The sequence below is a fragment of the Prenolepis imparis genome, unplaced genomic scaffold (genome assembly GCF_030444845.1).
Source record: "Prenolepis imparis isolate NDT839.2.m4 unplaced genomic scaffold, iyPreImpa1.0 SCAF_7, whole genome shotgun sequence".
NCBI classification, from domain to species: domain Eukaryota; kingdom Metazoa; phylum Arthropoda; class Insecta; order Hymenoptera; family Formicidae; genus Prenolepis; species Prenolepis imparis.
This window is the reverse complement of record NW_028141165.1, coordinates 297,991-324,403: the sequence shown is the minus strand read 5'-3', so window position 1 is coordinate 324,403 and position 26,413 is coordinate 297,991. Positions and strand designations below refer to the sequence as shown.

Below are 26,413 nucleotides of genomic sequence, written 5' to 3'. Positions count from 1 at the left end.
TTCTATTTTAAAGTACATTCTTTTTTAACAAGAATACAAACGAGTAACGTTTCAGTCATATAGGTGATTAAAAATAAAGAAACTTTAAACTTTAAAAATATTTACAGGCAACACAAAATTGTTAACATTTTTATTTTTATTTTTATTTTTAAGTAAAATAAATATCTTTTTTTTTTCTTGTCGAGAGTATAAAGTCAACTGTTGAATCTTTCAAGCGATGAGACAAACTCGAACTTGCCGTCTTACGGATTACAAAACTAATTTAGTTTCGTTGTGCTAATAAAAAGTGTCCCGTGAACTGCGCGAGATGAACCTTACATTTTTAAAAACTTAAACGGTTTTATGGAACGAGAAATGTTCCAGGTCACAGTTTGTTACCGACACGACGATAACTCGCCGCGCGTCGCGAAACTTGTAACTTTTAAATTTTATGAAACAGCCATTAGCTTGCGAATGCCACAGGTGGAGAACGAATCATTTCAATTTCGTTAAAATTCTCGCGGTGTAGGACCGTGCGGTACTCGATGCAAATTGTTATTCCGCCTATGCATTTCCAAATGCATTTTTCATTAGGTTAATGTAAAAGATTTGTCTTAGTAAGTTTTGTCTCAGATAAAACTGTGATTTTTGAGTCTTTTTTAGAAAAAGTGGATTAAAAAATGTTGGTTAAAAAATTGATTAAAAAATGTGGATTAAAAAAAATTGAGAAAATGCATGACTCTTTCGATTAATAAAAATTGCTTTAAAAATTTTTTGTTTTCAATTCTCTATTATAAAAATGCAACAAACCTTTGCCGGCAAATAAATATTTCCGTACGATACGTTTTAGAATTTTTCAACCTGTTTTCGGTTCGCGGACAACTATTCCGAGTTTCTTTTACCTCTGTAACCCGCCTACCTACCGCTGTCAAAGAAAAAGGAAGTTTGGAAATGACATGCTCAGAAATTTACCATAGTTCCCTAATGTTCGGTCTTTTATGTGACATTTCGTATGGTTCTTTAAAAGTATAATGCGACCTTCCGAAAAGGATCTTTCTTCTTGGACTATGAGAAGGAATAAAGATTCGTCGTTAAAAGGAGATGCGATGCAACACACTTTGCAGCATTTGACAGATATATAATGACCGTAGTACTAAAAAAATATTTTTTCTTCAAGACACAATTCTCGGAATATATGCTTACATTCAACTATTTTTATAAAAATTGCAATAATTTGCATCCTTATTTAACTTGATTTTCAAGGAAGTTATCTCTCGCCCGATCATAATTAATTATCATTTCTAGATCGATATACAAAAAGGCATTTTTCTATTGTAAATAATTTTTGTATCTAATGTATTTTCTCGCCCCAAAAAATCGCATAAAAAGAGATCGATATATAAAATGGACACAATGACAGAAATACTTAAACATCAGCCTTCTGTTTCTAGTACAATAACTCCATCCATGTATTTTAGTAAAAAAAATAAAGAGGAAAGATAACCCGAGCAGATGTTAAAAAGCTGAAAATATTACTTCTCGATGATAAAAGTCTTCACTAAAAATGTCTTCACTATATTTTCCGAAAGTCAATATCTTATAGTGAGTTATTGTTCCGCCGACCGCGCATGCGGCTCTAGCTTTTTACCATGAAGCAACCGCAGTGTCCGCAAAATTCGTAGACACGGAAAGAATGAGAAAAAGAAGAAAAAAGCACAGGCGAGAAGACATATTTCTTGCGCACCAATTCCCAAGTAAATACGTATGTACGCGCGCGGTAAATTTAATGAGCGACAATACGAATAACGCCCGCAAATTGCAGCCGTTACCTAACGAACAAAAAGCCGCCCAATTAATAGTCGCGGCGCGCTGCTGCTCGACGTGATAGTTACTTTGATTAATTTGAATAACGTCGATAACGTTGATGGAACAATTAGCGCAACCCGTGTACTATTCCACAGCGGACGGTAACTTCTTAATTACGGGCTACGTAAAAATGATCTTAAGTAAACTTCACTTAACGCTTCTATCCTATGATATACAAGGTGTGTTCGGATTACAAATAAAATAATTTTAACGAGAGAAAAAAAAATCTTTCCTTAAATCAAAATGGAACGCAATTTTTCAAGATACAGGAATCTCTCTTTGTATGACACGCACACATACACATACAAAATCGGAAAATACAGTTTTCTTACCACGTGGCAGTGGTGTAGCTTCTAATAATGGCTTAACGGCATATTCTGCGCGCGGATGCGCTTCTTACGGTATCCGGGCGCATTTTTTATCACGGTCATCAAGAGCCATGGCATCAGACGGCACGGTGAAGTTGCAGAGAGCAACACACTCCGAGAGCAACCAGATCCGCGCGACATTGCAGTTCGAGTAGGACGATTTGTCGCAGGCCGAAATGTGCTCGCTCGGAAAGCCGAGCGAACGACCGGACCGGTCCGGTCCGGTCCGGTCTAGTCCGCTACGCATCTGTCTATCTCCACTTTCTTCCTACTCTCTACCTCCTCTTCTGTTCGTCCACCTCGTCTCCGAGTAGTAGGATATACACGTACACGGATATATACAATATACACGTGTGCGGGCATAAAGTACACACGGGCGAGAGAAACATGTAGAAGGTAGAGCGGCAAGTTTTTACGCGACCATCCCGAGTGAATGACCGGTCAGAGCCGCCTCTCACTCTCGGCACTTCGGATCCGCTCTGCGTCGCCGTCTCTCTTGCTCCAGTCGATTACGAGAGAGGAGAGTGAGATACATAAAGAGAAGAAGATGGAGAAAGAGAGACTGCAGTTGGTGGTCGAGTTTGCAACGTGGCGCGAGTTGCATTAGGCGTTATACACACCAAGGTTGCGATTTATACAAAGGCACAAATGCTTAAACATTCAAATATATAGCGTCAATTTCATAAATTAAAATAACGAAAACGTTATTGGAGAAAAAAAAAAAACTACTCTCCAGTAAGATTAAATTTATCTAAATTTCCTATAGAAAGAGAGAAATAACTAATGCAGATCTCTCAAAATCGCAAAAATTCGTCTCGTTTGTCCTAATATGTAAATTTAATATTTACGTCTATATATTTAATATGTAAATATCTTTTTCACATGTACCAATTTAGACAAGTTGATTATTTACGTGAGCTTATTGTGATAATAATGTAACGTATTAACGTAACTAAATAAAAATAACTTTAGAAATCATAGATTGAGACGATATCAAATATATAAAAAATCAATTAAATCAAACTCGATTTGAATTTAGTTGTCACAGTATCGATTTAGATTTTATTTAGCTTAATAAAGGAAGAAAATGTCACATTTTTCATATTTCATTATTAGAAATATCGAGACTATTTAATGTTTTCTGTGAGTACTAATATTTCTCGAGAATCTCGAGAAAGACATATGATAATCAAGATTGACATTTTCTACAATTTATGCGATTAATAAACAATAATGCTAATAACTATAATAACTGATCTATAAAAATATAAGTAGCTAAATTTATAAAGTTAAAAAATGATATAATTATAAATTATATATCGCAAAATTATTACATTATCTCCGTTAATGCACAATGTGCACCGTCAACTTGAGAAGCGGGTATTCTCTACATCTAAATGTCGAGTATCCGTTATTCAAGTTTATACTCGGGTGACTCAAGTCACGAATTCGATTTAATCGATTTTCGGTATATTTGATATAGGTACTCACGTTCTGTGATTCCTGAGATTATTTCACATTAATACGTTACATTATTATCACGATAAGCTCACGTAAATAATTAACGTGTGTCTACATTAATTTCATGTACGTAATAATTATGTCACGGTTGTGTACTTGCTCGGATATCAGAGTAACCAGATATTTGAATACAATGCTACTATGTATATTAACTGCATATACATGCAATTTGTTGAAAGAAAAGTTCTTGTCTTATTTAAAATAAGTAAACAAGTAGATTGCGTTTAAAAGAGTTATTTTGATTTACTATTATATATATATATAAACAACAATTTTATAGAGTCTGTATCTTTTATTAAGTTTCTAATTAATAATACTATAATAAAAACATTAGCATTAACAGTTGTAATTAAAATTGAAATTAAAAATTAATATTCTTTCTCGATATATTTAATTATACGTCGGAATTTAAATATTGCCAAAAGTACTCAATGAGCGTAAACATCGCGCATAACATTGGAGTAGGGTATCGTGTTTTATTCCGGGAACAAAAAGCTTTACCGAATGTTTTCGACATTTTCAATGCAAAATGCAACTGTACGCGCGATTATACAAGAACAAACTCAACTCAGCTATTCATTTCGCTATGTCTAAAAAAGATCACGCAAATAGGGAGAATTTCCAAAACATTTATCGCGTTTTGTCGCGAGCTTTGTTAATAGTAACGCGCAAAAAAACTTTTCATGTAAAAATCGCACAAAAAATCCATTTCTGCAAAGAGATAAAAATAAATAAAATGTCGACGGGACATAATTGTCACTTTTATGAGAACTTCTTGTTCATAAGGTTAAGTGTTCCTCATTTTTTATGAGAGATCCAATATGTATCTATATTAAGAATAGAGTTAATAGAGAAAGAAATAATCGAAGCAATTTATCAAAAATTTCTATATTGACGACACCGAACAAATATATCGTATAATCGCAAAACTCAAAATTTTTCAGGAGATTTATGCTTGTATGTACAACAATTTTCTTCTTAAAAATATTGCAATCGTGAAAATCCGAAGCTATACAACTCACACAAGCTTTTAGGAGTTATCTGTACATTGAAACGTAAAGGCTATATTTATATATGTGTATACTTTTATAATCATAGTTTCGCTTAGATGTGTTGTTTCGATTTTCAGTCGTATTGGTACCGGTATTCAATAGCCAAACGATTCAATAGATATTCGGTCTCGATTCTCGCGATCACGAACATAAGCCGTTGTAATTTCGCTTTAAATCGCTCGTACAAATATAAATAGATACTCATCCTCGACAACAGGATGACAAAGGACGCGCAAAGAGTTTGTGTCCATTTTTCTATATTTTTTACATTATCGGTTCGTCTCAATTCTTTCAATTTTCTTCATTTTTGTTGGAACATCGATTCCATGTGCATCTCTACCCTTTTATTAGCCATTTTCATAAAAAATGCTTCTTTTGCTTGTTTTTCTTTTTTACTTTAAAATATATTCAATGCAGCGCACATATTGCACGGGCACGTTCAGAACATAGCATAAATAAAATGGAAATATCATCGAAATTTCAACGAAAGACGTTCATTTTCGCGTATTGATTCGAGGAGCGACTAGATAGCTGCGCTAGAACATTAGACTACCGAACATAAATTATGGATCATCGGAGTGTGATGCCGATAAGTATTAGTTTAGTTTGAAATTTGTTAGCCGAGCCGAGCATTTTAGATACGGCTTTCAGGAGCGAAAAAAAGTGTACGCGGCAAAGTTAGATGAATCATGAATAAATTTACGCGCCGAACCTTTATTCCGGGGAATGATCCAAGTTTCTTTATAGTATATATACTCTCCTCGCGCCACGGTAATACCGTAACTTGTATCTCGTGGCCGAACATAAATTGCACGTACATGTAAATTAAGTGTGTGCTGCCGTTCGCCGAAATTTACGTTCGCTGTATTAAATATCGTCGTTGAAACGAATTGCTCCCTACGTAATCTACCTGTTAGCAAAGTAATATCTATGCTGCAATATGTTTCGCAATATGAGAGACAATAACTCCTGCTTTCGCAAGATTTCATCAAAACACTTCAACATTGATCATTAAAAGTTACATTCGTTCGCAACAATATGTCAAATTATATGTATATTTCTGTCCTCAATTCATTTTAAATACATCAATCTATTTGTAACTCAGAAATTATTACACCACAATAATATATATATATATATATATATATATTCGTGCGTCTTATCGACCGTCTTGTCAAAATAAATGCTCAAATTTTCGAAAATCGCAGTCCTGGCTAGATTCCCATTTTGAAAAGTTTCCTCTTTGAAAGAGATCGAATTTTCTATTAGCTCTGTCTTATCGCAGACAGAAATAACGCTTGTTCGTTCGAGTTGACAGCGGCACTCGAGCGACTAAATTTGCAACGCCCAACCGGGAACGACTCAATTAGCCCTGCGGAAAACTTTCACGAAGGGATTACGTTGTCAACAACGTCTTTCTTGAGCAAAAGACATTCTGCTAAACAAAATTGTTGTTTATCGAAATGGCAGTCTTCCAAACGCGCTGTCAAGTTTTCAAAATCATGTCAAATGTGCTAGACTATTTCACCATAGTTTATTTACTTTACCATGCATCTTTGTCTTCATTTCAATTCTCATTATTCAATCTCTAAAATACGAACTATTTCTCGTTAAGTTTAAGAGATTTTATGATTTCTATTGTCAGCATTACGTAGCTTTCTTTGAAATTGAGAATCAAAATAAATTAACCAAAGAATATGATTTTATTATCTATTTGTTCTTTCAAAGCTTAGTCTTCAAAAAAGCTTTTCATTTATTTGTAACTCACAAGTTACAGATGCTTTAGCGACTTTTTATTTAAAAGAGAAATCAAAGTTCAAAGAAAGTGTACTCGATAAAAGACATATCCTGCATAAAAACAATACAAATGTCGATAAGAAGAGTTAATTGGAAGAAAATAAGATTCAAATGATTTAATATAATTGACGCAGTATGCATACCTACACATGTATTGCGCGAAACGCTGTACAAAAGTACAACGAAAGGGCCGTCCTCGTTTTACGTAAGAAAAATGATTATAGCCTCTATAACCGCGTTATTAAGTACGAAACAACTTATCACCACGGTAGTCTACATCATTTATTGTTAATTCTGAATATTGGCTCTCTAGCAAGTGCGTATTGTATGCAAATCAGAGACAAAGACGTTAACACATATACCGCATAAAAAAGCCTTTGTATAATAAATGTATAATAAACAGCAAAATTCTAGACCAATTATTAATCGAATTATGATGGCTTTTAAATCGAATGGAAATATAATTACAATTGTAATTTAATTAGCGATATTGCTCGATATTACATTGTTAGATGTAATTGTAATTTAACATTTTTTTAAATTTTTATTTTTATTTAATTGAATTAACATATTGTGTACACGTAAACAATACCGATATACACGAATGTATATATCATGTATTTACAGTATATCTTGTTATGAGATGCAAATTTCTCTCATAACAATTTAATGTTAAATTTTATGTTCCATTTTCAATTTACAGCAAATTGGTCTGCCGATGTAATACTCGATATATCATTATCCTTTATTCAAATTTTTTACGATAACCGTAAGCGAAGCGCTGTCAGCGTTTCTATACTGAAAATATTCGCACAAACAAACGCAAATGGAAAAAGTGGATTCAATAGCATCGCATATATTTTTGCAGAGCATATCTCACATAGATTCGCAATACAATACAATCCGTCCCGATTTCATTTATCGATATTACGTTATCATAAATTGATGATTAATTTATTCTCGCGTTTTCATAAACATACTACGCAGAGAAATTACTTTAGGAAAAAATTTATCGCTCTTTCATCTACGGATAATTGATTGCAAAAGTAGTAACACGATTAGTCGCAAACTATATATATATATATATATATATATATATATATACACACACATATATATATAGCGAAATAAATCGTGATACAATTGACAAGAAAATTTCGCGCAAAAAAAAAAAAAAATAATATAGAATAACTCTTGTTTGTTTACGTGTTTTTCGAGCAAAATAACTTTACGAATCGTATATGCATCCATTTGGCATGTATCAATCTATTATAAAAATAAATATCAAGTTAAAATTTGAAATATAAAAAAAGTTGAAAATTGCAATCCGATAAATTTCTCGTATATCTTTTATGGAGAATCAAATCGATTCGGTTTATTTCCCATAAAAGGATTATTCGAGAAGATGACGACGACGACGACGACGACGACGACGACGACGACGACGACGACGACGACGATGATGGTTTGACCGAAAACGCTTTTTCCCAAAGAATAGTTAAACCGCATCGAGCGGAACTCGCGATATATCGAAACTTTCACGGATCTTTCTCGCCCCGCCTTCTATTACAGCTAAATCCTTCAAATCGAAATCGATCGCGATACGATGCGAACTATATGGGCGAGCACAGTGACTTTTACGATTCTATTTTAGGTGGGAGTGTTATTGGGACTGTGAGGAGGGTTCTGTCTCCGATCGATCTCCTCTCGCTTACGTTACGCCGACTCGAACAGCCGCCGCCACCAAGATTCACCTCCATTCACGCTAACCTCCTTCTATTTTCTGCGGGTTCTCTCGAGTGCCAGTTCCTCGAGTAGAGTTTCGCGAGTTGCGTCCCGTTCGCGATCAATATCGCTTTTGTGACTTCTGCTCCGCAGTCTTGAGAAGCACTCCACGTATACGCGCTAGTTTCGTACAATTCTAATCGAGGCAATGAGCGAAAAGAGTTTGCGCAAATCCCGAAACTCTGGTTAAAAAAAAAAATAAATAAATATTCGCGCGCGGGTATATACTTGTCAAATTGATATTAATTTCATGCATCAATTTTTACACAAGTCTATTTTTATCAGTTATAAAATATAAAATCTCATTATCTCGTATCTCTTCATAGTATATATATACTTTTGAATATAAATCCTCTCTTCTTTCTTTAGAAAAGATTTATTCAAAAGTACCTTGAGAAAAAGCAGCCTAGTATATATCGTTAGCAGCTCTTTTAGCGTTATAGATGACTGCGACGATTTTTGAAATATGGTCAGCCGAAGGGAAAAAAGATTAGAGAAGCGCGAGGCTATTTAAATCTTCCTGTCGGTTCTCCAATTTAAATCATTCTTTGTCGAGCTCTAGATATTGGAAACGGTTATATAGCGTTAGACTCACCTGGTCGGTGATCTCCGTTAGGTCGTGCAGACTTATGTTGTAAATGGCGTTCCTGCAAAACGAAACGAGAGCGTTAAATCCTGCCCATAAATCGTGTCCGTGTAATCTCTGCGCTTCTCGCGCATCTCCGTGTCGACAATTCGGATTGAAGCGCGAGTAAGTAAGCACATTAGTAATTATGAGCGAGACGTAAAGAATTAATTACAAAAGAGGGAAAAAAGACAGATTTATCAAGAGGATACGTTAAAAATAATTGACAAATATAATACGAGTATAAAAATTATATGAATGATTCCCAAATCTCTTGGATACAGTTGCGAAAGAAATGAAAGTGTGAAAAGATAAATCAAGCGAAAAAATTGAAAGGACGAAATTGGAGTCGTAAAAGATCCACGCTATATATCTCGAACGTAATTGATTTTACGACTCACGAACATTGTGTTGACCGTTGGCGGGAAGCACGATCGGATAAAAAAAATTAAATTATTTTTTGATCCGTATCAAATTTCCATTAGCCAATGTATTTGTATCAGATTCCGCGAAAAGATACGCTTTTGATCTCCAAGCCCGCGGCTTTACTGGACCAGATTGATAAAATAATATCGAAAAATAGAAAAGTTGTGAACACGCACAACACAGAACACGACAAAAGGAAAGACGACGCTCTTCAAAATATTCGATAAAATTTTGAATGAGAACCCCCTTTTCCCTCCTTCCTTTCTTTGTGTCTTCTATTGAATCGCTAGTTCGGTTCAATAACAAGATGACAACTCCTTTCCTTCGCTCTTTCATCAATTTAGAGTCAACTTTTTCTCAATAAAAACGTTGAAATATCAATAATATCTAAATTATAACTAAAGATAAAAATTTATTCCAAAATTAAAGACGCAATTAATTAGAGATACAATATCATATTTTGCAATTCAATTTCCGAATAATGAGTCCTTTAATGAGATTTTCTTTTAAAACTTACTTTTAACAAGATTATTAATGTTAAAAATTGAAATTATACGCCGTGAAATTTTCATTAAAATGATTAATGGAAGAAGATTGGCCGAGAGATCTCTAGAGAGCCACCCGATATATTGCATTGTCTTGGAAGGCAAATAAATTGCGCGCGTAAACAACTCTGATTGCTACTAGCACGCGTGATGCTGCGTCACTCGCATCGCTGATGCGTAATCGAATGAATGACTCGATCCGTCAGCCACTTGGGGCTCGTGGCACCAATAAGCAGAGTCTAGCCGATGACTATCTCATTTATGTAAGCCCTTATGAGTAACACGAGGGGACGACGCGGCAAAGAATCGAATCATGTAACAATTACCTGGCACCAATCAGGATAGAGGTTGTCACACGTTCTAGGAGTTTGAAGTGCTCCACGTGGCTTTCATTGCCCAGAAACCGCTGGCCAATTACTTCACCTGTAACAAAAGAAAAGAGGTTTCATTAGATTTCTATACGGACGAATAAAAATCGCGAGAAACATGTACTATAATATTTATAAAGATAGTGTAAAAAAAAACTTTGGCTCATTTTCTTAGAAAAATCTAAGTGATGATGTTAAGACCAATATCTGTGCCGCTAGGCACATGTATCCATGCTATATAAAACGTAAAGTATATCTTTTACAATATTATATGATATAATCGTATGATTATTAGAGTTATTTTTTAGATCCATACTCCAATTTTTCTCTGCCAAAGGTTAGTAATCAACTGAATGAAATAATATAATAGCTGTGTGCAATATAACTCTCATTTTAGCGTTCAGCGACCTCATTATAAACAAATAATGCTTACGTTATGTGCCGACATAAATTGTACATTTTGAATGCTTTATATAATACAAATACTTGTGTCTAATCAGCTTAAATATTAAATACAACATTAATTATGATATTTATGTGATTTATAATAAATATCGGAAAATAACTTGTATATAATTTACTTCTTAAATTAATAATTAAAGATGATATTAAAGAAATAAGGTTTGATTTATTTATATAATGTAAAAAAAATATTATACCAACTAACATGTAAAATGTAAATTAAGAAAATAAAACGATTATAATAGCAGGAAGAAATACTCAATACAAGTATCTATTCCTTATAAAGTATTCGCGAAAAGCATGTTCTTCGTGAATTGATCAATCATGCCCTTGAATCATGATACGTGTCGGACTTTGCGCGCGATCTCCATTTCATTACTCGTCACGTTTACGAATGAACCATTTATATATATATATATATATATATATATACATTATTCGCGCAGGCACACCTTTTCGAGGTATGCGCATTAGTCATATATAGAAACATACATACAAAACACACGCATGTACATAGTATGTATATTTATACGAGTAATGTGGAGAGAATTTGAAAATTAATATGTTATATTTCTACGATTCAACTCCTCAATCTAATTCAAAATTGATCCTTTTCGTAACGAAAACTGAGAGATGTCATCTCTCATTTTGTCAATTTTCAAGTATCTCTCTGTACTAAAATATCGCAAATGTACTCATTGTCAGACGAAATCTCATTGTAAATTAAAACTCGTAAGTCTGGGATACCCTGTAGAATCCATGACAGAAAGACGATATAACGACCGCGCATCTCGTCGACAGAAGAACTTGTTACGATAAGCGGTGGAAATGAAAAAGAAGAGAGGGAAGGGGAAGAGAAGATATCCAGGAAGCACGCGTAAAAGAGTGTAAGGGAAAGCATCTCTTATAGCCTTTAGTCGTGCGGCCTAAAGCGCCGCGCCTACTTTTGTGGCACAGCAGCGGCTCTCTCTGCACCCCCGTTTCACCATCCCCCTGTTTTCTACCCCCTCACGCCACAAACTACCACCGACACTCCATGTCGTTTCACGACCCTTTCTTCTCTATCTCTATCAACTCTATACGACTCCCTTTACCTCGACAGTCGAAAGAGCGCTCTTTCCTCTGATATTCCACGTTATGTTTTTTCACTTACGTATATGCAACCGTATTACAGGGCATAGAGTATCGGGGATAGAGAAGAAAGATAAGAAAGAGAAAAGAGAAAGAAGAGCATTTTTATCTTTTATATACCAATGCGACGACGAGAATTCTTATAGAATAAAATTCTTTGCGAAACTCCTGTTTAGCTATTGAAGACAACTTTATATAATGAATTATTACGTTAATATACTTTTTTACAGGCGTGTAAATGCTATTATAGCAGCTTATTAAGAATAAAATAAAACAATTTGTTAATAGAAAATATTTTTTTAATTACAAGAAAAATATCATATTTATAAAATTTTTAAAAATATTTTTAAAAAAGATTAAATAGAGTTAAATTTTATACATACATACGTATTTAGAATAAATAAAAAATAAAATAAGAAGAATGATATAAAATACGCTTTTTCTATTGTTGCTATCATTAATGTCTTTTTAATTATTTCTTCAATATGCTATAATATATAAAGAGCAATGCTTGTTAGGAATGGACGGGATACGGGATCACTTTCTCGCGACAATGCATCCAATAAATGTTAGCAGTTGGTATAATAAAAGTTTTCATATGAAACACGAAAAATGAGAAAGAGAAAGATTTCAAATAGTACTCGAAATCGTTGTAACAAAAGCTTAACGTTTCTATCGAGTATATAAAATTGCGCGGATCAGTTTTCCAATACGTTAATCGGCTCGGACAACATCCTCGTGTCATTGATCTGTTCTCTATATTCGTAAAAGCAGACTGTCGTCGAGATCTATAAAAGAGCTCGAGAATAATTCTACTTGTGACGCATATATGATTGCCACCGGCTGAAGGAACAGCTATTTTTTGTATAACTCTTCGCAATGCGTCTCATTTTACAATAGTAATAAAAAAATTACAGACCGTAAAGCAGAGAAAAATCCTTCCGATCGGCTTTCTGCCACTTCGATGGCTTAGCAGAATTTTTACTTCCTTCAATAGAGCATATTCCGTAATGCATTACTCTTTTTCGGATCAAATTTGTTGCTTCTTCTCGAGAGAAGAAAGATTTATATGCGAGAAGAAAATAAACAAATAAAATGATTATTCAATGAGAAATCACTATTCGTTTCATGTATAACGAGATTTAAATATAACAATTATTAAAATTGTCTTATCCGATAAAATTTATTTCAAGATTTGTTCCAAATAAGCTATAGATAGCTAGATATTGTCCGGAAATTATAAGTGATAAAGTCATTAGAGAGTTCTTTGATCCCACAAAATTGCTCGTAAATATAATCCTTTAAGATAATATAATTCTATCGATCAGTCTCACGTGAATAGAATACCAAGCGAAATATGTTCTAAACTCATTTGCAAGGCGAACATATTTTCCTTCACTTTGGTATATAGGTACGTTACCTTAATTTCGATAGCGCTGTTTTTTTTTTTCTATACGCGATCGCGATGCATATGGATGCAGTTTCTAGTTACAATTGCACTTTGCCTACGGTGCAAATATAGATGCATACATACATACATATGCATAAATGCAATGTGTATACATGTATTGTAATCACGGGGAGGATAAGTTTGGCACGCGCCAACTTTTACGATGTAATTTCTTATTCCCGAGCGTCGTTACCGCCTCTGATCGGCACGCGACTCATGCAGATAGCGATCGATTTTCGCCACAAGAATGTATAACTTATGTATCGAAATTATGTATCCAATGTGTCTTAAAAAAATTATCAAATATATCAAACATTTTCATTGAGAAAAAATGGATGCTAAAACCGCGGTTAAAATAACATTCAGTGATACTAAGGCACTTGTATATATACGGTTAGCAGAAAGATACCGTGATATCGATGAACGAAATTGACTCCTCGACGAGTCGAGTCGAGTCATTTTCGAAACGTGTATTGATATCGGCTTGTAGCTTACGAATCCTGGTTCGCATTGACTCGAATCAATTTCCTTGGCTAGTCGATGCTTATCGACAACTCTGCTTCCTCTATCAATGTTTGGTTCGTGATCGATTGAGCGCTACGTTCGTTTAATTTTCATCGCGTAACGGTGGATCCCAGATTGGAAGCAGGACACGCGATCGCAAGATTTCGATTCATGATTTTCTGCCGAGTGTGTCGAAATCGGTAATTAAAATCAGCAATTGATCGATAAAGAATGGTTAAACATATTTATGTCTATGAAATATATATTCATAACATAGGTACATATTTATATATAATAACATAGTTTTCAAAAAGAAAGAAGTATGCTACAATTTTGCAAGCAATAAAAACTTTGTTTCGCCGCACAAGTTAAATTAGATATAATATTGTTTAAGGAAATATGTTCCAACTGATGAAAGAAAATTAATTTGATAATATAGAATAGTTAAAAACTGAGAATACGTATGAAAGCGTATTGGAAACGCGATAAGATTGTCCCCAGTCGATTCCAATTGTTAGATATAAGAGGTCGATCTCTTTTATACTTTTATACACACACATAGGTACACACACAACACGATACTCTCCAAAGTGCATTACTTCTAATGCTGTATTGAAAGTTTTGTTGGTTCACAGATACTTTAGTTACTTTGCACTTTCATGTCGTTTCTTTATCTTTCAAGCCATTTGGTTTCCATGAGGATTCTGTTTCAAATTTTGAAAATAAAACTTATTTATGCTTTCACACAGTACAAATGCAATTTGTATTTAAATATATTTAAAATAATATTATTTCTTTCTTCTCGTATATTATACATACACATACATATAATATTCAGAAATAAATACAAAATGAAGTAATTAGATAATGTAAACGCGCGCGCGTAATTTTATGTATATATATTTTTAAATTTGAAATAATCTTCTACACATTAACAAATTATATACCCACAATACATCTGCCAAATACATATAATACAATAAATACTTTCAAATGGATGCATATACGACGGAAATACTGAAAATATTTTAACCCTTTAAAATCACCAATAGAGGATTTGGCATAAATAAACGATAAGATAACATAAAGAGCAAAGTATAGAGAAATAAAAAAGAGTCTAGCTTAATACTATTTATATATGCAAGTCGAATGCACACAAATTATGTATATACACACATATATGATTCGATCGAGTCTCACAAGTAGAAAATAAACCTTTATTTGTCCTATAATTTTATTTTAATAATATAACTCCATACATAATTTCGCCGTGTTATTTCATTTAAGCTGCTAAATACAAAATATATACCTACTCCCACGGACATTTGCATTTATATTGGCTTATTATACGCGCGGCCTGTATTACTCAGCGAAGCACCACCTGCACCATCGCCACCTTTATCCTACGGTTATTCTACTTGGCACATTTTTATGCAATCGATACGTTTTCAGTAAAGAGTTTAATGTTGATCGAATAGCGGATATAATTTTTTTCCACCACACAGTCCAAAGTGTCCACAATGTGAACAAGTTCCATGCTATTGTTATACTCTAAAGTAGGTAGTTATAATTACGCTATTGTTATACTGTATAAAGGTAGGTAGTTATAATTACGCGACTATTAGCATAGCGAGTTGCATCGATATGTAATAAGAAGCTTTGACTGTCATTCATACAAAGATGACATCATACAAGAGACATTCGAGAAATTTAAAAATTTTTTATCTACACGCATAATACAGATATTTACAAAAATTAAAAATAAATTCACATTTTCTATAAATTAATATATTTTTGAAAATACAGATTAATAAAAGAGAAAAGATGATGTGTAATTCAAGAGAAGGAAAACTTATTTAACTTGAATTTTTAATATTTTAATATAAAAGTTTAATTCTGACTTTCTCCAAGACTTTCCTTCATATATGAATGAAAATGAAATAATATGTCTCTCAAGTATTAAATATATAAAAAAAATATATAGAAAAAAATATTTCTATTTTATAATTTCATAACACAAAATAATTGTTATGCCTTAGTTTTGTTTTTTCTAATTGCAAACGTCTATTATAGTCTTTGATATCATTGAAAAAAGATGTATATTATTTTAGAAAACAGAAAAAGTAAAATAAAAATAAAAAAATAATAAATTTTTTATTAAAAAAATATATATAGTGTTAGAAATATTAATTTTTATCATTCTATCAATCTACTATCCACATGTTCGATAATTCGTGTCAAGCCTGCTAGTGGAATCTCAGTCGATTCAGCCACCCTTGGAGCTCGATTGTCGGCGACGCGCGACGGTCGGACGTGCGGTGCCTATCTACCGATCTATCACTGTGGTAATTAAGTCAAACAAAGGCAAGCGTGACGATCGACCGTGCAGCAGCGACAAAATGTCACGTTGCTGTTCTCTCTGCTTCGTGCACGTCGGATAAAACAGCCTCGCTCGATATTGCTGAGGTTAAATATCGCGAGACAAGTCGCGCCGTGGCAAGACGAGCATCAAGCGCTTGTGTCTTACATATCTATCTATCTACTACTACTACCACTGCTACTACTAATACTACTACCGTTAATACTCTTAATGTAAATTTTATATCGACAGCTCGAGCATCGTGAGCGCGCGCGCCAAAGCTTCTAATTTTCCGCGAGTTTCTATCTTTACGTAAATATTATGCAAGTAGATAAGCACTTTGCAAGAGGAACCCATAAAAGAAATAAACTTTTCTTAAATAAAACAAAGATAAAGAACATAAAATTTTTAATGTCCCGAATTTTAAAACTTGTAGCATTAAAGCATCAAAAAAATTATTTTTAAATATAAATAATAGTGAAATATAAAAAGTTGTGAAAAATTGTCAAAAGCAACACTTGAAATTTTAATTTTTATCCGTATTTTGTATAAAAATCACGATGTATAATTATACAGTTTAAAATAAAATACATATACGTATTTGAGAAAACATTGATTTTGTTTAAATTAGAAAATTTACTAAAGCTTCAAAAGCTTAATAGTATTGGGAATTAAAGTTTAATCTCTGCAAGATCTTATCATATTCATTTCACATCGTTAAACATTCATTGTCAGCATTATATACAAATGCTATCATATAGAAAAGCATATAATTAAAAATCGATATGGATATCTATAAAACCGATCAATAATATTTTCGAAATAAAAGAGCGAACGCATTGCACATTGTATTTCTCTGATGAGCTTAAAAGTCTTTCATTTATTGTACAGTACATTCAAAAAGAGCAATAAGATATTTTGGAAGATCTTATCTCTCTACCAGATATTTAATTTAAAATTTAAAAAAAAAATGGTAAGTACTCGTATTATTCATTATATTGAAGAAATGTCAGAGTTTTGCAACGACTAAATACGTTAATAGTCGCTGAAAGCCAAGCTGTTAAAAATAAAATTTACATATCTTTCTATTTTTACATAAAACTGCCAGCATGCATCTCTTTCTATTGTTCAGATAAAATTGCCAATGTCCATATATCTTTCTATAATTCAGATAAAATTGTCAACGTATCGAATAAGATACAATCGGTATAATAAATGATGCATACGAGTTTTTTTTTCTTTTTTATCCAATTGTCTAGTTGGATGCAAATTAACTGCGCGAAAATATCGATGCCTAAAATTCATAAATGTGGAAACGGAAGAGTAACCCGGGCAAGGGTAAGGTCTATACGAAATACAAATTAATTTAGGACTGTCTCCTGCTGCTTTCGGAAGCACGTTATGTAACTTGGCTCCGGTAGTAATATAACTATACAGAAATATAACAAAACGTGTGTCTCTCTTTCTCTCTCTCTCTCTATCTTTCTTTCTTTATATACAATATATATAAAGGGGGGTATATATAAAGGGGGTGTATTATTCTTTACGGGAACAAAAGAAGAAGAGAGAATACTTCTGGAACAAAGGACAGATTAATTAGCCGTTGTATCACAGCATACACGGATACTGTACAGATGTAATAGTATCACTCGACTAGAACAGCCACTCAATATATAGCAAATGCGAAAGACCACTATACTTATTACAACCTCCCTTGCGATTAACTCACGAGATGAATTTCGCACGTACGAGTTGTGTTAATATTATTTGTCTAGAGAAGAGAGATATTATAATTTTGCAGGTCGCGCGAACGTGAGAGATGAAACGCGGAAAAGCTTTAAGGAATTCCATATTAAATTTATCGTTGTCGTAAAATTCAGTCGCTCTCGGAATACATGGAAATTGAATTGAGATTACATAACGAGGTTCATATCGGAACGAGGTAGCGCATTCGTGCGATGAAAGATGAATAAGAGAATAATTGAGAAATCTGTTATAAATTCGGTCTTAATTTCTATGATGGATATGTATCCATTTAAGAGAGTTGACGCCGCAATGATATTTTGTTTCTCGTTATTTAACTAAAGTTTCATATTTCATCTCAAGTGTCTTTTTACTAATTATAAACGCGATTGCCTTCTCGAACGATCTTTCGTTACCGCCACATAAACGAGGCTAATTTTCTTCTCGATTGAATTTACTATTCATTGTTATAATCGTTAAATCTGAATACCTTAATGAGATCTTTGCGAGATTTTTATGGAATATAAAATTTTATAGAATCTTAATACACATACATATATATAAAATCTTATAAACTTTTAATATATACATTTTTTATACAATTTTAGAATATAAAATTTAATTTTTTTCAAATAATTACGAAACGTGTTTCAAGTAAAAATAGTTTTTACTTTTATATATTGGCCTAAAGGCCTTGGAGAGAATTGCACTTTGAAGTAATTAATTTTACACCGCAGTAACGCAATATACCGCTCATTATCTTCACCAATTACAATTGTAAATAAAATACAAGCTAAGTTATAAAATTTAAATTTTATTTATAAGTCCATTCCATTATATATTATTTAATTTTTTCTTCACAAAAAATATCCTTTGTCTTTAATATAAAATAATTATGATTGATGCAATCTACACAATTTTTGTATCGTATATTTCTCGCAAAGATTGAATTAAAAAAGTTATTTCAATAAGTAATTTTTTAAAAAACATTTTTTAAAATCTTAACACAAATTTAATGCTATAATGAGGACTTATCTAATACCCAACAATAATAATAATCGATATTTCGAGATTTAGAAATCGATATTTTGATCGCATCCCACGCTTGTGCGCGATCGAAATATTAAAAGAACCCATAGTGTACATAAAGATGACATGTACCCTATTAATAAAAGATATAAAAAAAAAAGAAAAAAATTATTTCTCTCTCCCCGCTTATAAAAACGAACCGATAGATACTATTGCTTGTTTCCTTTTTCTTGCCCCCCTTCACTCGTTGTTTCTCTTTCGCACATATGGTCTCGCTTTCAATAAAAGAAGGATATGTATTTGCTTCGACCCGATAGGATTGATGTTAAATATTGACAGAAACACGGGTTGTCGACTCTTGGTTGTCGCCAATATCAATCACGTTTCACGTGAAACATTTATCCGGTCACCTAGATCAATGCCTGAAATAATCAAATCGCGGTTGAAAATTTAATATATGACGGAGAAAAAGAAAGAAACCCGACTATTGAGAAAAAGCGAATACGGCACTGGCCGCGGAGAGATAGCCGAGGAATTCTTCGAGAAATCGCTTAGGCAATCAATGTCGTCGATTTCTCGCCTATTGGAGATAAATAAACTACGTGAGTACGCGGAACGCCTCGATTCAACGTGAAATATCGAGACTTATCTTTCATCAGCCACGAGAAATGAAAAAGTGCTGCTTTCGCCGGGAGAAACCGCTTAAAATCGCTCCAAGGAGCGAGGGAAGGAGAATGAAAGGGAGCAAAAAGGTACCTCCGCAAGGGACTATACGAGAGCGTGGTTAAAGGATTGCACACACCGACAAAGTGCTGCGCTTTTCTTTCCCTGCTACCATATTGCAAAAACACGACAAAGATATCGCTCGTGCACGAATGATTCAACTCTTGTCAAAATAATATTAAATTCTTGCATCTAATACTCTAAGGTATCTGAGGGTGGAAACATTTTTCAGAAACGCGACATAATTTTTGTATCGTCACATTATTCAAAAAGTAAATTCAAAAGAAACAAGCTTTCACGAGATTTAAAGCAATAAAAAAAAGAATGGTATTAAACATTATTTTTTGAAGATTGTAAAATTAACGTGACAAGTTCCAATACTCTATATTTCTATATTGTATAATTTATGCAAACCTTGCACACCAAGTTCATATAGTTTAATATAGAAATAAAGATTCCAAATAACAGCAATTTTCTGTTAAAAGGTGCTGTAAAATTATTCTTTTCAAAACCTTTCCAAGATACAAAGACTGAAGAGATATATAAAATTGTGTATTTTTTAATGGCGAAACTTAATATCGCAAACTTTTTTCTCGGTTGTGACAATTTTCTTTAAACACACGATAAGTCACAAGTGTAGTAGCTATTTTTCAACGAAATGGCATAATTATAACGTACAATAATGTAAAAGCATATTTTGCACATACAACTAAAGTTTTTTTCAGTCGTAATAATCTCAGAAAAAGCCATGTATGTTCTACTCCGCGCGTGCATTTTTACGCTCGTGACGTTTGTAAATTATATGCCTGCGACCTGCTAAACTCGTGTTAATGCTAAATAAATCCGACGTCATAAAATGTAGACCTGTATATATACTCGCGAATCTAAATTCTGTCTTATTTAGCCGCTTTAGGAAATTTTATGAAATTTACGCGCTGCTAGCCCGAGTAACGCGTACTCGAGGCATATTTTCCTAGTCGCGTTCAAGCGCTCTACAACGTGACGCAATATAGTTCTATATTAGTATTGTACATTTGTACATACCAGTATTCCTTGTCAGTATAGTCCTCTAGCAAGCTATTTTCGTTTGAAAAAGAATAACGAATCCACTTATCTAGAGTACACTCGTGATACCATAATATCTATGTACACTATACATATAAGATAAACGCGATAAATAATCTTTCGTGTTCATTGAGGAAACAGTGATTAGAAAAACGTCCGTGATAATTTTGAAATACGCTATAGACGTAGTTGTAATTCCATTGTCGTACATGCTGGAGGTAATTTGCATGTCTATAATATCGAAATTCATCTAACAATAAGTCATCTAAATTACACAACTTTCAATTTCTGTTTTTGCGCGCTACGAATCTTTCCGCCGCACGAAATTTCTGCTCCAATAAGAAGTACGACGTAGAAAGGGGAAAAAAAATGCAAACAGCGGATAAATCTGTTGTGAGAACAGTAGGTTCGCGATACGAAATGTGGATGAGGCTTCTTGCGGTCGTAACGAAAACGACAACGGTCTCTCTGTTATCACGCTTAAATGGGTTACGTTGGTTGCAAGCCCCGAAATCAGGAATACCTAAAAGCTCGGCGTAGCTTCTGCTTTCTCTTATCGACTATTCGCCTTCTTTGTCACGAGCTTTTGTCCGTATTTTCGAAGCATTGTGCAGCCGATATCGGTGCACTACAGTGACGTACTGTATTTAAGTATACGTATTACAAAAACCATTCCCAATTTTGTGTGAGCGAGTCGTCGCCAAGTTTGTTTTACTTCTCTTTTTTAATTTCGCCGATCTATAAACCAAACTTTGGCCGTATAAATTGGCACAGAGGAAAAGACTAGGGTAAGTATATATACCACGCACGTTTGTGTGTTGCATGTGTATATACTTGCGAGAGTGTAAATGATATATACTTCCCTCTCGTTATACATATACATACAGCGGCGTGCAACATACGCGAGATGCAAAGATATGTATAATAAAAATTAGAATCTTACGACTTTTCTCGACATTTTCGCTAAAGTCAACTCTTACGTGTACTCAAGCTATTAAGATTATACGACATTATATATTTATGAAATTAAGTATATGTAATTCATTTTGACAGCAAACAGTTTGAAAATACTTTTGAAAGTATATTTTACTTGAATCTCCTGAGATTCAAAAGGTTATATTCAACGGTGTTTCCTAATTCGATAATAACGCAAGAATACATGCAATCTTCTCAAATCCTTATATTATTAAAGAAATTAAATTCTCTACTTTTTATTTTCTCTACTCTACTTTCTATATGAACGGCTAAATAACCATTGTGTAAATGCATTATAATAGCTATAATAATTATGTTCAAGTATTATAAATATAAATATATCATGTTTCATTTCTACAAATCTTCGAAATTCACAAAATTCACGAAATTATATTATCTTGGATAATTATATTAATAAAAAGATTGTTAAAGAAATGATTTATACAACAACAAAATCTTTTAATTTTGAAAGTTATATATATATATATATATATATATATACAGGGTGTCCCATTTTAATCTCTCCAGGCAAACATCTCGAAAAATATGGAAGATGCGGAAGAATGTTTCAGACAAAAGTTGTAGAACTTGAAGAGGGACAGATGATGAAAATGTGGACTTGACCTTGAGTGACCTATTGATGTTTTTTTAAATGGAACCCCCTATTTTTTATTGCATATTCTTGTAGCCCTTGCCGAGACGTTTTCAAAACACTACCTATTGATGTCTCTTACACAAGCCGTTCCCAAGATACGAAGCTTCAAAGTTGACATATCATCGGCATTCGCATTATCCAATGTACACCGCGGGGAAGTTGTTCAGTCAAATTTGTACATCAAGTGGCCCTAAAAAGGGCAGACTTTGTGTGTGTATGTGTGTGCTTCTTTAGTAAAACTTTTCTCTAATTATTTTTCTTCTGGTTATTTTAATATAAGGGAAAGAATAAGAAAATGGTAGAGAAAGAGAGATAAAAGTTTTACTAAAGAAGCACACACACACACAATTTGACTGAACACAACCTCCCCGCGGTGTACATTGGATAATGCGAATGCCGATGATATGTCAACTTTGAAGCTTCGTATCTTGGGTAAAACGGCTTGTGTAAAAGAGATATCAATAGGTAGTGTTTTGAAAACGTCTCGGCAAGGGCTACAAGAATATGCAATAAAAAATAGGGGGTTTCATTTAAAAAAACATCAATAGGTCATTCAAAGTCAAGTCCATATTTTCATCATCTGTCCCCCTTCAAGTCCTACAACTTTTGTCTGAAACATTTTTTCGTATCCTCCATATTTTTCGAGATGTTTGCCTGGGGAGATTAAAATGGGACACCCTGTATATATACATATATATACATATATATATGTATATCTCTAGTTTACTCCATTTCATTACATTATTTTATTGTACATCGCACCGAGAAGAAAAAAAACAAGCTTTGATAATAATGCATATCGATGATTCGTCAAAGAAAATTACGAGGTCGTATCTCGGTCTCGTAGTTCTCTTAATATGCCGTGTATATGCTGGTAGATTATTATTTATATTTCGAACAACACTAACCGGGGGCTATGCGGCATTCCATGTATAAACGGGTCGCATGAATACTGTTCAACGTAAATGAACAGTATCGAGTTAATACAAGTATATGAACACGCCGTATCCATTCATGCATATTTTCATAATGTGTCAAGCTATACGCGTATACGATACAACACAACCGTTATACCTCGGCAATAATCTCTTCCATCTCTAAATGTGCGCGATACGTCCGTACATTTCGCAAAAATCGAATTGCTACGCGATAGCCGGTCGAAATAACCCAAAGTAATTGCCCTCGAAAGAAAGGTCCCAGAGATTCGTTTTACTCTCGATGTATCACGTAGATTGGCCGGGATGTATGTATATATGATTAATTTTCTCTTCGATTCCCGCTGCGCGTCAAAAGGGGCGAAAAAGGGGCGCGCGTAACCGCGATTCTCGAGAGCAAAACGTGTAACGGAAGTAGTAACTCGATGGAATTCGCGTGCGGCAAGTTGCTTAATTTAAAGCGAGATCGTGTCGCTCCAGAGTAAGATTAACATTTCGATTTTGTGGCGGTCGCTTTTGTACACCATAACGCGTGATACTGACATGTTAATTATTTGGTAAAATTACAACTTAGACTCTTGATCGGCGAGTCAACTATTTTCGGAAGATATGCGTTGAAAAATAATGATAGCCAAACATTTTTTCACGAATGCACCTTATATGTGTATGTATACGCGCTTTTATATCAATCTGACATATGAGAAAAAGAATATTTGTAAAAAACGATAGAATATAATATATATGTACCTACATGTATGAACACAATATGCATATGCAAAAGAAATCAAATTGCAATAAATATATATTTTAAAAAGAAATCTCTTTCTCACAAGGTTCTAACGCCCTAAAATGGGCGTAAAAGTGTTATACGCGCATTAATCAATTTATCTAAAATATTTTTGAAAATTCTTTCTTTCGGTAATCGATACGTAAATTGCAATTGTGCCAATATGATTATCGTATCTTGTGAATCTAATAACTATACAAGCGTATAATATAATTTCTGCAATCGCGGAAATGCAATAATCCCCGATGAATATCTTGGTATAAAACGAGAGTTCTTTTTTCATTAAGTTATTCATATGTTCCGGTGAACGTAAATGGAAAACGTACACGACGCGCTATCGACACGCTGAAATATTCATGTTCCAGTGCCCTATAGGGATTTCCATTTTCATTATTACGCCCTTAAGTTTACTTCGATCCGTTATTTGTCGGCTCTTTATGAAAGAGCGGGGCGAAAGCGAAAATACGGACAACAAACTTGGCGCGTATTTGCATCTCATTAGCGTGCGCGGGAAAATTTTCGCGCAACTTGGCGATATAGCTAACATAAGGGAAGAGAAGAAAAAAAAAGTACATCATCGAAATTACTCATGTCTCTGCAATCGCCTTCGGTAGCAGATCGCGAAACTTTAAAGTCTCGCGAGGGGCGCAAATCTAAATCTCTCTCGGCCTCTTTATATATAGATTCGCACAAACTACGGAAACGATCGAAATAGTTCTCCGCTTAACGTCGCGACTATAATCGTAAGATATTTTCACGCTCGACGGAACAACATTTACGTGATTCATTCCTGGAGCTGGGAGGCAGAAGGAGGCAATATATCGGCGAACGGCGAACGACCACCGGTATGCTGATAGAGTTCGTGGCATCGTCATCGATTGCGGTTATACTCAACGACGAACACGCTCACGACCCGTTGTCCTCGTATTCCATCAGCATTAAAGAGCCCCGTGTCTTTGTTGGCCTATATTCCTACCGCACATTTACCACCGAACCGAGCCATTTATCTTCGCGTTTCATTTATCGTTTCATTATTTCAATAATTACACAGATTTTCAGTCCGACTGTCTCAGCGTTAATCTTTTCGATTATCGCCCGATACTCCATTGTTCATAACATAAACAACATTTTAAATATATATATCTCTATCAAATATTTAAGAATCTCGATAGATCTCATCTCCTTTTTAACATTTTGCTCTAAGATACACGTAATCTCATTTAAAAGAAAAATTTCTAAGTGCTCATCGTTTCATCATTGAAGATGTTATACATCTCAATGTAAGAGATTTAATTTTTTATACATTAAAAATTAATAAAAGTATATTGATTTGTGCGCAGCAAGATTTTCTTATCAAACTTAACCTACTTGGTTTTATTTGTTTAGTATAGTAAAGATGCAACTCGTTATGCATAAATATATTATGTATGTATATGTAAATATAGAGGAAAAGAAGTTAAGATTACTAAGTTGAAATAAAAGACGTCGTTCTCTCTCCACCGACATATCTCACGCGCGAGGAGTACTCTGCAATAAAATCCTTCGGGGCCCATCGTCCAGCAGGACAGCTTCAACAACGACGACGAAGACGAGGACGAGGACGAGGATTCCCGGAGCGCGCGCCGAGCGAGGGAAGCAAAAGAGAAGAGAGAAGGCGAAGGAAATCGATGGAAGTGAGCGAAAAACGTGACGAGAAAAGACGAGACGGCAGGCAAAGCGATCGTGAATGGCCCGCGGGGATATCGTGAACGCGCGCGAGCGACGGAAACGGAAGGGTGATGGCGAGCCGAAGAAGAAGAAGAAGGGCGGGAGGAAAGTTGGGTGAATCATCGGGTCACGCGACTCGCTATAAGGCGAACCTCCCATTCCTCCCTTCGCACGCGCATCCGTACCAACCGGTGCCGTTCTCTCTCCCTTAACCTATCCTAACCTAACCTAACCCTAACCTTTTCTTTTCTTTACCTGCCGCCTGTCCCTTTCCCGGCACTCTGTATTTCTCTGTCTTTATCCTTATTATCGCTTTTAGTTCATTCCCTTTAGTTCATGTCCCTCGCGCTCCGCATTTGCTTCCGAGTCCATTATCCTCCTCTATCTCTCTGTCTCTCTCGCTTTCGTTGACTTTCCTCTCTCTTTCTCGTTTTATCGCCGTCAGTCTGTCTCCATTCTCCATGTAGCGCGCGTTTCGCTAATATTTCTGCGATATAGTCGGCGACGACGCGACGCGACGCGATGGCATGGCAGTCCGGCAGTAGGCGGCATAATC

At 34.3% G+C, this 26,413-nt stretch overlaps 1 protein-coding gene across 4 annotated transcripts in view; it reads right to left on the bottom strand.

Annotated features, from left to right (window-relative positions):
* Positions 1–26,413, bottom strand: part of LOC145938074 (semaphorin-1A) — a 191,521-nt gene that overhangs the window by 65,443 nt on the left and 99,665 nt on the right. For all 4 annotated transcript variants that reach the window (XM_083041434.1, XM_083041437.1, XM_083041436.1 and 1 more), the window contains exons 3-4: positions 10,291–10,387; positions 8,964–9,015 (exon numbers count right to left, since the gene is read on the bottom strand). In XM_083041434.1, coding sequence (XP_082897560.1) covers positions 8,964–9,015; positions 10,291–10,387 — 149 coding nt within the window. The remainder of the gene's footprint in view (positions 1–8,963; positions 9,016–10,290; positions 10,388–26,413) is intronic.